Below are 12551 nucleotides of genomic sequence, written 5' to 3'. Positions count from 1 at the left end.
CCTCCCAGGTTCAAGCAATTCTCCTGCCTCAACCTCCCAAGTAGCTGGGATTACAGGCACCCACCATCATACCCAGCTAATTTTTTGTACTTTTAGTAGAGACCAGGTTTCACTATATTGGCCAGTCTGGTCTCAAACTCCTGACATCGTGATCTGCCCACCTCGGCCTCCCAAAATGCTGGGATTACATGCATGAATCATGGTCCATATTTTCAAAATTGCCTAAAATGAACATGTATTACATCCTTAATGAACACAAACATTTTAAAAGATAAAAATCACAAAGTAAACCAGGCGCAGTGGCTCCCTACTGTAATCCCAACACTTTGGGAAGACAAGGTGGGCAGACTGCTTGACCCCAGGAGCTCAAGATCAGCGTGGGCAACATGGTAAGATCCCATCTCTACAAAAAATATGAAAATTAGCCAGGCATGGTGGCACACACCTGCAGTCCCAGCTACTTGGTAGGCTAAGACAGCAGGATGGCTTGAACCCAGGAGGCAGAGGTCAGGTGAGCCAAGATCACTCAACCACACTCCAGCCTCGCCAACAGAATAAAATCGTATCTAAAAAAATAAAGACCAGGCATGGTGGCTCACGCTTGTAATCCCAGCACTTTGGAAGGCCAAGGCAGGCAGATCACCTAAGGTCAGGAGTTCGAAACCAAGAGAACTGCTTGAACCTGGGAGGCAGAGATTGCAGCGAGCTGAGATCAAGCCATTGCACTCCAGTCTGGGCAACAAGAGCAAAACTCCATCTCAAAAAAGAAGAAACCCTCAAGAATCAAATTGGTATCAACTCTACTTAGATATTCCAGATACACTGGGTCTTTCAGACACATTCATATATACAATATACATCTAGCAGTCTACTACTCTATAACCATTATAAATATATTACATGTTCATTCATATATTTTTCCCCCTCTGGTTATTGCCTAATTTATATACATCTTTGAAAAAGTCAATCCAGATACTCTCCAATCTCTTAAATAGATTTTTTGAAAGACTCAAAATATCTCAGAAAAAGATTTTTATGACTTCACTAAACCACTGTAAGCAATAGTTAACATACTAAGGAAAAACACTTGGGTACCTAATATTATATCTAATAAATATGGTTCTAAGAAACCAATTATACTATCAGCTCAGCAGGCAATTACTATACTGCTAAATCCTGGGCCTTCTAAGATTTAAAAACAAACAAAAAACCCAACAGAGGTCCTGCTATTGGGAAGCTGAGAGTCCAAAATCCAACAAAACATAGTTAGTCGTCAGAGAGGTAGAACAACCAGCTCTTATGTATAAGCAATTTGACATCTATAACCTATAAATACAAACTAACAAGTAAATTACACTGAATTCCGTAGACCTAGCTACTCGAGGAGGCTGAGGTGGAAGGATTACTTGAGCTCAGGGGTTTGAAGCCAGCCTGGCAACGTACGGAGACCCTGCCTCTTTTTTAAAAGAAAAAAAAAAAGCATACCTGAAAATTCTTTATTTTCTTTTACGGGTAGTTGGGACCATCTCAGGATTTCTCTTGCTAAGTGATCACACAATCCTTGAGCATCATTTAAATTATAGCTATAGAGGTGGCAGTATAAGAGGGAAAGATAATAGCGTATCTGAAGAAAATACGTCCTTCTTCCTCCTGAAACAAGAATTAAGCTTACCTTAAAAGTATGTAAGCAAGGGAATGCTCTTGGTGTAGTGCTCAATTGACAGGAGTGTATAGTTTGTGAAAATTCATCAAGTTATCCACTCATTATATGTGAACTTTTCTATATCTGTTTCACACTTCAATATAAGATTTTTTTAGGCCGGGCGCGGTGGCTCAAGCCTGTAATCCCAGCACTTTGGGAGGCCGAGGCGGGTGGATCACGAGGTCAAGAGATCGAGACCATCCTGGTCAACATGGTGAAACCCCGTCTCTACTAAAAATACAAAAAATTAGCTGGGCATGGTGGCACATGCCTGTAATTCCAGCTACTCAGGAGGCTGAGGCAGGAGAATTGCCTGAACCCAGGAGGCGGAGGCTGCGGTGAGCCGAGATCGCGCCATTGCACTCCAGCCTGGGTAACAAGAGCGAAACTCCGTCTCAAAAAAAAAAAAAAAAAAGATTTTTTTAAACAGGTGAATCATACTTTGCTCTTTTTCATTTTAAATTCTAAACAATTTATTTTCTTATATCAGGCTCTAGGATGACTGAGATTTTATCTAAAGAGAGATGTAAATTCTTATCAACTTAGCATTAAGGTCTACTAATAACTTCTATCTCAAGTATACACAGTATGAAACAGAAGGGAACATGCCACAAAAACTCGCTCTTGTTGCCCAGGCTTGAGTGTGTATCAAAGAGATGGCCAAAAAGACTTCCTGAAAAAGAAACAGTTACCCAGTAAGCTAGGAGCCCCTGACAACTGCCTTTACATATCGGAAGACTGAAACTGTTGGTTGCCTACCTCTTATCTATTCTTTCTGAGTAAAATAATTCCAATTTTATTTAAGGTTATAATGTACCCAGATCACAATTTCTCACACATGTGGCCATGTAAAAGTGACTGTTCCGACTCAAGAGATAATATTGTATACAATTTCCAGAAAAGCTGCTTAAAGAAGGTAAATCAGAAAGCTAGGAAATGCAACCTTTCCAGCTCTTCCAACCTTTGTCCTATTAGCTGCTTAGAATATGGATGTGAAAGCTGAAGGTCTAGGAACCATCTTAGCCTACGTAATGGCCTTAAGACTGGAGGCAATGCACTAAAGATGATGCAGTAAAAAAACTAAAGGAGCCTGGGGCGTTGGTGATACAGTGGAAACATCACATCAGCCCCAAACTGCAACTTCTGCCCTCCTTTCACAAAGGAAAGCCACTGCTACTTTCAGTCTCCACCAATAGAAGCCATTCCTAATAGATGGCAGTTGAATGAAATTAAACAAAATGTCCACAATGGAACTCATTATGAAAACTTTTCTTCATCCAGAACTTCACATCTCAGTGAATGCTGTTCTTCTTCATCCAAATGGACAATCCCCAAGTCAGAGAACTACACTAGCTTTCTTTCTCCAAATCTACTCAATCAGAAGTAGACTAGTCAAGCCTATTAAATAACCGTCAAATGTGACCTCTGTTCTCCATTACCCTTGACATTGCCTTGGTTTCAAGCCTCCTCATCTGAGTAATTTCCTTGCTTCCAAGTAAAACCCACATCCCTACATAAGAGTCCTGCAATTGACCTTCCACAACTATACCAAAGTGATCTTTCTAAACAGCCTATCCTTATTTCTATAAGTCCTTTTCCTATCTAAAGTGTACTAACCAATCCCACTGTCTTCAATATAAAAATTTTAATTTCTTAGCACTCCATACAAGACCCTCCTTTATCATCTGTTGTCCATCTACCTCTCGACTTAGCTCTTATCATCCTATCACCAACATCATATATAATACATGTATCACATAACCTAGTCCTACTAAACTACTTTAAGTTTACCAAATTGCCAGGCCTTTTTGGTTTTGGAATGCTATATCCTCTGTTAAACCATTTCCATGACTTTAATTGGCCAATCTCTACTCAATTTTAAATGTCAACTCCAAGAGGTCTTCCCCAGACTGACGCTTGCACTCCAGCCTGATTTTATTGAGGTGCTCTTCTGTGTTCCCTAAACACCTACCATAAAACATAATGAGAAAAGTGACTGTGGGCAACTAGAGAGTAAAGTTGTTTATTTCAGTTATCATTAGTGCTTAACAGAGTGCTGGGCACATAGCAGGCACTCAACAAATACTGGTTAAGTAGATGAGTGAATGAAACATACAAAGCCACAGCAGTCAGAAAATAAATTTAATAATGGGCCAAATCTGATTGTGTAAGAGTTGCAGTCAAGGCTAGTTCCAGGGTCACCAGCTGAGAACCTCTGTCATCTCAGCCATATCCTCAGTCCTATATCATAAAAGCTGTAACCAGTTTTTTTCTTTTCTTTTTTTTTTTTTTTTGAGACGGAGTTTCACTCTTGTTACCCAGGATGGAGTGCAATGGCGCGATCTCGGCTCACCGCAACCTCCGCCTCCTGGGTTCAGGCAATTCTCCTGCCTCAGCCTCCTGAGTAGCTGGGATTACAGGCACGCGCCACCATGCCCAGCTAATTTTTTGTATTTTTAGTAGAGACGGGGTTTCACCGTGTTGACCAGGATGGTCTCGATCTCCTGACCTCGTGATCCACCAGCCTCAGCCTCCCAAAGTGCTGGGATTACCGGCTTGAGCCACCGCGCCCGGCAGCTGTAACTAGTTTCTAACATCCACATCCCTATATTCTTCTCAAAAACTCCATGAAGCCCCTACTTAATGCAACGATACGGTTAACTGACATACAATTCTTAAAGTTAAATTACTTAAAGGCAAAAAGCCCTTGCTCCATGTTTCTGTAAATCCGTAAGAAGGTGGTGAAATATATGACCTATAGTTTCCCATTTAGACACTTGCAGTCTAAATTACCAAAAAAAAAAAAAAAAATCCACATTATTTTATATAGGATCTAAATCTCATTTTTCCCCATCAACAATCAACCATAGGTTTTATCACAAATCAAAGAAAGGACAGAAGGAGACTTACCTATAGATCACTGAAAAGATTCTTAGTGTTACCAATTCCAAGGTTAAGAATAATTTTAGTCAAGCCTGTAATCCCAGCACTTTGAGAGGCCGAGGCGGGTGGATCACGAGGTCAAGAGATCAAGACCATCCTGATCAACATGATGAAACCCTGTCTCTACTAAAAATACAAAAAATAAGCTGGACATGGTGGCGCGTGCCTGTAATCCTAGCTACTCAGGAGGCTGAGGCTGGAGAATTGCCTGAACCCAGGAGGCGGAGGTTGCAGTGAGCCAAGATCGTGCCATTGCACTCCAGCCTGGGTAACAAGAGCGAAACTCCATCTCAAAAAAAAAAAAAAAAGAATAATTTTAGGTAAGTATTCATGAGTAGCAAGTTGCCTACAACATGTATTCTATTTGGCATTAGGATATCATAAGCAATCTGGAATTTAGAATTATTTTTAAGGTCTACACCAAGCTAAAAGCTGTGCTGCTAATATTACGGCATATATTTTTTTTAACACTCTCCTACCTTTCTCTTGGATTTCTTGTAGAGCGTCTTTCCACAGCTGAACAGACTTTTCATATGATCCTAGTAAGAAACACTCTTCCCCTACAAAGTTTTTAACCAACAATTAGTCATAATTATATTACTTCATAAAAATTTACTGTTTTAAAATTCAGTTAATGGAGCTCACCCAGAAATTATTTTGGAAAACAAATCATTACAACCAATTTGAAATTCAAAGTCTGATTAACTATATCATTTTTCATAGAGCTAGAAAATGTTCATAAGATACTGACCATCGATAGATTTAAGTTCTAAAGTTTGGTTCAAGTGATCTCCAGTAGTCTGTAGGTTAGCCTGCAAATGACATAACAGGGACTTGACAGTAGATGCTTCATGTGTCATCTTTTCAGTTAACTGACTATCACCTTCAGGAACTCTTCGATTTAATTGTGCTTGATACCATAAAGTTTTTTTGTACAATACTCTCCAGAGAACAATCAATCTGCACATAAAATCAGGTAATTATCAAAAGCAAATTTCAGGCTAATAATGATGAGTTTAGCCTCCTTTTTAGCCTATTTTTTTTTAGCCTGAATTCTTCACCAACATAATAGCATACATACAAACTAATCAGATTTAAATATAGTGCAAAATCAAATGATCAAAAAATGTCTAATATAGATAAAATCTTCATAAATGTTTTAAGCACCTGCAATCTTTCTGTTTTAAGATACGGGGTCTCGCTATGTTGCCCAGACTGATCTCAAACCCCTGGGCCCGAGCAATCATCCTACCTCAGCCTCCTGAGCAGGTGAAATTACAGATATGTGCCACTACACTCCAGCCTGGGAGACAAGAGTCTTGCTCTGTCACCCAGACTGAATTGCAATGGCTCCATTACCGCTGATTGTAGCCTCAACCTCCTGGAATCAAGCAATACGCCCATCTCAGCCTCTCGGGCAACTGGGACCACAGGTACACCACACTGTTTCTGGTGTATTTTTTTTTTTTTTCTTCAGAAAGGGTCTCTTTCTGCCGCCCATGCTGGAGTGCAGTGGTGTGATATTGCTCAAACTCTGCCTCCTGGGCTCAAGCAATCCTCTCACCTCAGCCTCCTTAGTAGCTGGTATTACAGGCACATGCCAACAGGCCTGGCTAATTTTTTAGCTGTGGAGTTTCATCATGTTGCCCAGGCTACTCCTGGGATCAAGTGATCCACCTGCCTCAGGCTCCCAAAGTGCTGGATTACAGGTGTGAGCCACTGTACCCAGCTAATTTTTTAAGTAATCTTTCGACAGTACTTAACTAAACCAAAATCTTTCAACATCATGGTTTTCCAAGACCAAGAAAATATGCATTGTACAACATTTGGCATAAATCCTAAAATTTTTAACTGGCAAACTAAAATTGTACACATTTATCATGTAGAACATGATAAATATATTTAACATGTTTGAAACATGTAAATTTTTTTTTTTTTTTAAGACAGGGTTTCACCATGTTGGTCAGGCTGGTCTTGAACTCCCGACCTCAAGTGATCCACCCGCCTTGGCCTCCAAAGTGCTTGGATTACAGGCATGAGCCACCACACCTGGCCTTAAATATTTTTTAAAATAAAATCTATAATGCTGAGTGCTAATATAGATAGGAAATTTCTTTCTGGGGGTTGATAAATGTTCTGGAATTAGTGTTAATAGTTTCACAGCCTTATAAATACACTAACAAACACTAAATAGTACATTTTAAAATGATGAATTTTACAATATGGGAATTGTAGCCCAAGTTTTAAAAAATTTTAAAAATCCATAATGCTAATGGTATCCCAATATTAAAGTGATTATACCTGTGTCCTGGCTGTTGCACAGGACTTACTACTTGAGGATGAATCTTGAAAAATGAGTTCCAAGACCAGTTTTCCTCAGAACCACTATCTCGAAACATTTGAAAAATAGGTACCACCAATGAGTCTTCATCTGTTATTTTATTTCCATCAGCTGATGCTGAAATAACTTCAGGTTGAAGACTGTATACACCATTTAAATTGTCAGCTACCATTCTGAGTAAATAAAAACAGGCTAAAAGTTTCTCTGAGAATAACTGACCCTTTTGTTGCTGAGTCAGCAAAAGTTTTATAGTATTTGAGGTTAGCTTTATCAAATGTCCCACATCTTGTTTGTATCTTATATCCCAATAATGGATTGACAAACACTGATGAAAAAGTTGAAAGATGCAAAGTATCCATGCATTATGTCTTGAGCTTTTGTTTAAAAAAAGATCAAATTTGGGAAAAGGACATTTTGTAAATTGAAGAATGTAAAAAAAATGAGTGATACAAACTACTATGTAATTTAACATTAAATTTTTTTCTGTCACAGTTTTTGAAATTCCTATAGTCCATGCTGCAAGTAGATTTTTCTGGATAGAATGCAGTACTGTAATGGTTCTATCTGTCTTCTCACTATCATCTTTTGCATGTATCGTATCAAACATAGATGCAAATTCCAATCTTCCTTCCTTGATACTACTACACAGCAGATCATCTCTTTTGTTCCAAAAAGGAAATAAGTTGTCTGGAAAGTGTCTGTCTTCATCAGTTTCCTCTGCTTCAAAATCCTAAAACATGAGGGAAAAAAATGATACTTAATACCATTTAATATCTTATCAATAGAATCTCTTTAGTGTTCTTAAATTTCTCTTCCCTTTTAACAGGAGAAAAACAAAATACGTTTCTTGAAATAAAGTCATAACTGTTCAAAGTAAATAAAATACTGCTACTAAGTACCTGAAAATCTGCTGTATTTTCATTTAAATTCATTGTTTCTTCTGCCTGCAAGAATTTGGGGACAGTGAAAGCAGCTGAACTTTCATTTCCTTGGTGTTTTAACAGACTAGACCTTAGGGAATTCAGTGATCGCAAGTTCAGTCCTTTGCCTTTTGGCTAAAGAAGAAAAGATAAAAAATTTGCAAGAGCAAAATGTTATCTGTAATTACATTATAAGGAATTAAAAATTCTAAAAATGACTGTATACAATTCAAGGACATTACTGTCAGTAAAGTTTTAAATTTGAAAAGAAAAAAGAAACTTTTCCTAATGATATAAAAAAGCACTATACCTTAGACAATATCACACTCTGATATATTTTCTCAAGCCTCTGGGCTGAATCAAGTAGAAGTGATCTCATGTGCACTGATGGAGACAGGTGATCAAGAAATCGAAGGGTTGTGACCATATAGCCATCAGATATAACGAGGTAGGGTAACCGTGAGTGTGCTTTTATAGAAAATCTCTGTCTCATAGGGTCAGTATCAGAAGCTGATGAATCTATAGAATTATTTGAATCTTGAAATGTAAACTGCTGTGGTCTAGTAAACAAACACCAAAATACAAGAATCAATAAGAGAGATCTTAAGAAAATAATGTTTTTCAAAAAAAAGAAAAAAGTTACAGAACAATGAAAAAAACAAGCAGATGAAACACACAAAAATATTAAATATGTATATATCTTTCAGGAAAAATAACACAGTGATTAAGATAAAATAATATATAGGCTCATATATTTTAAATTTTTCCTAAATGGTAGCATTTGCTATTTCGTTGTTTTTTTTTTTGTTTTTTGTTTTTTTTTGAGACAGAGTTTCACTCTTATTACCCAGGCTGGAGTGCAATGGCGTGATCTCGGCTCACCGCAACCTCCGCCTCCTGGGTTCAGGCAATTCTCCTGCCTCAGCCTCCTGAGTAGCTGGGATTACAGGCACGTGCCACCATGCCCAGCTAATTTTTTGTATCTTTAGTAGAGACGGGGTTTCACCATGTTGACCAGGATGGTCTCGATCTCTTGACCTCGTGATCCACCCGCCTCAGCCTCCCAAAGTGCTGGGATTACAGGCTTGAGCCACCACGCCCGGCCACTATTTCATTTTTACTCTATATACAACCTATTTCAGAAAATAATTAAGGCAGTTTATTTTTACTATTAAAGAGAATTAAATAGTTAACTTTCCTCTTACTATATATTTAAATATGCTTATACAAATACAATTATGAACTATTGGTATACTTTTTAATTAAAGAGAAGAAAAAAAGTTGAGACTTGGATAAAATGGTGGGAGTAAAATTTTACCTGTTTAAATATGATTTTCCACTTAAACATACATATTTATTGTTATTATGATGTACCTGATTCTTATTACTTAATAGCACTCCTTATTAAAGTTAGGTCTTGGCCGGGTGCGGTGGCTCAAGCCTGTAATCCCAGCACTTTGGGTGGCCGAGGCGGGTGGATCATGAGGTCAAGAGATCAAGACCATCCTGGTCAACATGGTGAAACCTCGTCTCTACTAAAAATACAAAAAATTAGCTGGGCATGGTGATGCATGCCTATAATCCCAGCTACTCAGGAGGCTGAGGCAGGAGAATTGCCTGAACCCAGGAGGCGGAGGTTGCGGTGAGCCGAGATCGCGCTATTGCACTCCAGCCTGGGTAACAAGAGCGAAACTCCGTCTCAAAAAATAAATAAATAAATAAATAAATAAAAATAAAGTTAGGGCTTTACAAATATAAAAGGAACAAACCATCAAAGTATAGAGTAATTTTTTTTCCTGGTTAGACAACTATTCAAATATAGACTTTTTATTAGCCAAATGACAATAGAAAATTGGTAATTACATAGCATACACACCACAAACATCTGTAGAATCATTAAAAATGATGCCTAACATGGAAAGATGTAAAAGATATGCTGTTAAAGCAAAAATGAAAAATAGTAAACAGGATATATAATTTATCCAGTATTTTAAAAAGAAACTAATATTGCCATTATCATTGTTATGTGAATATTTTTAAAATTGGGGGGACAACATAATAAAACGTTAATAATTGTTATCTCTGAAGTATAAGATTACAAGTATTTCATAATCAGAAAACAGGCCTCAAATATTAATTTTAAACAATATGAGAAAATTCTAGTCAATTATGAATTAGACCATAACAAGGAAAAATACTTTCACTGCAGGAAGTGACACATTTTTTCATTAGCATTACCTATTGCTAAAAATTAAGTGCCTTTTTTTGGTAAATATAATCAAGGAAACACCCTACCTCAGTTTCCTTTCTATAACGTGAAAGGAATAGATTAATTTCAAAGGTCTTTTCCAGTTTGTGTGTCTTGTAAATAGTTATGCATATGTGTCTAGCAACATATAATCAACATCAATAACAAATATTTACTGAGCACTAACTTTATGCCAGACTGTGCTGATTTGTAATTATATATTATCTTACTTCATTCTCTCAACCCTAAGACACGATAATTGTCACCCTCATTTTATAGTAAAAGAAACTGAGGCTTAAATAATAACCCTTCTGCAGGACTGGAGATCAAAAGAAATTTTTAAAAATTAAAAAATTGGCCAGGCACAGTGGCTTATACCTGTAATTCCAGCACTTTGGGAGGCTGAGGCGGGTGGATCACCTGAGGCCAGGAATTCAAGATAGCCTGACCAACATGGTGAAACCCCATTTCTACTAAAAATACAAAATTAGCCAGGTGTGGTGGTGCATGCCTGTAATCTCAGCTACTTGGGAGGCTACGGCAGGAGAATCACTTGAACCCAGGCGGTGGAGGTTGCAGTGAGCTGAGATCACACCATTGCACTCTAACCTGGGCAACAAGAGAGAAACTTTACCCCAAATAAATAAATAAATAATAAGAATAAAAATTGGAAAAAAAAAAATAACTAACCCAAAGTCATACAACTAATAAGTAAAAGAACCAGTATGTGAATCTTGATCTGACTCCAAAGCCAAATTGCTACTTCATCTCACAAGCAAAAATTATATGACACATGCTATGCATGTAACAAAATATCACATATATCCCATAAATATGTAAAATATTATGTATCAATAAAAAATAAAAATAATTTTTAAAACAACAAAAATTAAAATATGGCTAAATCCTAGAGTTTTCTATCCATTTCTGGTAATATTTTCCCTTTGGGAAAAAAGTAGATAAATCCACTGATCAAGTTAATTTTGAGTTACTAATTTTCTAAGTGCTCTTCTTTTTTAATAATATCATACTTTTATTAACTTTTATATCAAATAACTTTTAGTGCTATTAAATATTTAAATAACTTATACTTACATAGTCACAATGTCAAATTTTCACCAGGATTAAGCCACAGAAAGAAATAGAAGAAAACTATAAATAAGAAACAGATATTGAGATGACAGACTCAAAGAAAGAGTAAGACAATTTGAAAGATGAAATTTTTTTAAATACACAGTAAAACTAATACGAAAGAGAAAAAATTCTAAGAACAAATTAACATAATTCAAATGTCTCACCTATATGTTATTAGTGGATGAAGAGGAATAAATTCTGCTGGCCCAAATTCTATAGAGCAACCAAATGTAATTAATGTTAGCAATTCACCTTGGCAGGTCAATAAAACCAGAGAGCCACGTTTTAACATACAAGCCAAAAAAAGACTATCATGTGTCCAGCTGATATCACCTACCCAGTAGGACCTATAATAAATAAGAGACAACAAGTTTAAAAAGATACTTTACAATGTCTATGACCATTTAAAATGGGCTGTACCAAGCAGAGGTGTGACAGTTCAAAACATGAGGGCAAAAGAATGACTAGTAGTAGGCAACTGCCATATACACTTCATGAATTTTACTTCTTAGAACAAAGGAGTTTGTTCATAAACATCTATTTTAACAATATTCCAATTAGAAATTCATAAGCAATTAAAAAATGAAAATATTCAGTCACGCACGGTGGCTCAGGCCTATAACCCCAGCACTTTGAGAGGCCGAGGCAGACGGTTCATCTGAGGTCAGGAGTTCAGGAGCCCGGCTAACATGGTGAAACCCCATCTCTACAAAAATACAAAACTTAGCTGAGCATGGTGCGAGGTGCCTGTAATCCCAACTACTGGAGAGGCTGAGGCAGGAGAATGGCTTGAACCAGGGAGGCAAAGGTTGCAGAGAGCCAAAATTCCACCACTGTGCTCCCAGGGGAGACTCTGTCTCAATAATATCTCAAAAATACATATATATGAAAATATTCCTAAAAAACTGAGCTTTTTAGTCACTCACATATTAGAATGAATTTTAATCCTATTAGAGTCCACAACCAAGATCTACTGATAGATTTCAAGACCACATCTATCCTCTCTGAAGGCTGTTAAGAGTCCCTCTCAACAGGAGACTCCCTCTTCCCAAAGCTCTAATTGTTACTACTCCTTAACTATTGGGTAACTTATTTAAATTTTATTTTTATTTTTTAAAATTTTAGATTTTAATTCCTTTATTACCATCTTATCACAGTTATTGATACCTGGTAATAAGAACAAACAGTAAGGTCATCCTCAGAAAATGACATTCTAAATCAGAGAGACCATTGAACTGAGACTGATACTTTGAAAGTATTATG

General features: G+C 37.1%; 1 protein-coding gene across 13 annotated transcripts in view; it reads right to left on the bottom strand.

The window, feature by feature from the left end:
* CPLANE1 (ciliogenesis and planar polarity effector complex subunit 1) overlaps positions 1-12551 on the bottom strand; it is a 152935-nt gene that overhangs the window by 126143 nt on the left and 14241 nt on the right. For 12 of the 13 annotated variants that reach the window (XR_012513883.1, XR_012513891.1, XM_074386598.1 and 9 more), the window contains 7 exons: positions 11453-11635; positions 8217-8466; positions 7886-8041; positions 6947-7716; positions 5397-5605; positions 5125-5205; positions 1486-1650 (listed from right to left, as the gene is read on the bottom strand). Coding sequence is in view for 11 of the 13 variants with exons in the window: in XM_074386598.1 (XP_074242699.1) it covers positions 1486-1650; positions 5125-5205; positions 5397-5605; positions 6947-7716; positions 7886-8041; positions 8217-8466; positions 11453-11635 (1814 nt within the window). In the remaining 2 variants the exon portion in view is untranslated. The remainder of the gene's footprint in view (positions 1-1485; positions 1651-5124; positions 5206-5396; positions 5606-6946; positions 7717-7885; positions 8042-8216; positions 8467-11452; positions 11636-12551) is intronic. The other variant, XM_074386588.1, reaches the window with a different exon arrangement.

The sequence above is a fragment of the Saimiri boliviensis genome, chromosome 1, assembly GCF_048565385.1.
Source record: "Saimiri boliviensis isolate mSaiBol1 chromosome 1, mSaiBol1.pri, whole genome shotgun sequence".
NCBI classification, from domain to species: Eukaryota; Metazoa; Chordata; class Mammalia; order Primates; family Cebidae; genus Saimiri; species Saimiri boliviensis.
Note: the sequence above shows the minus strand (reverse complement) of the source record. Positions and strands in the feature narration are given on the sequence as shown.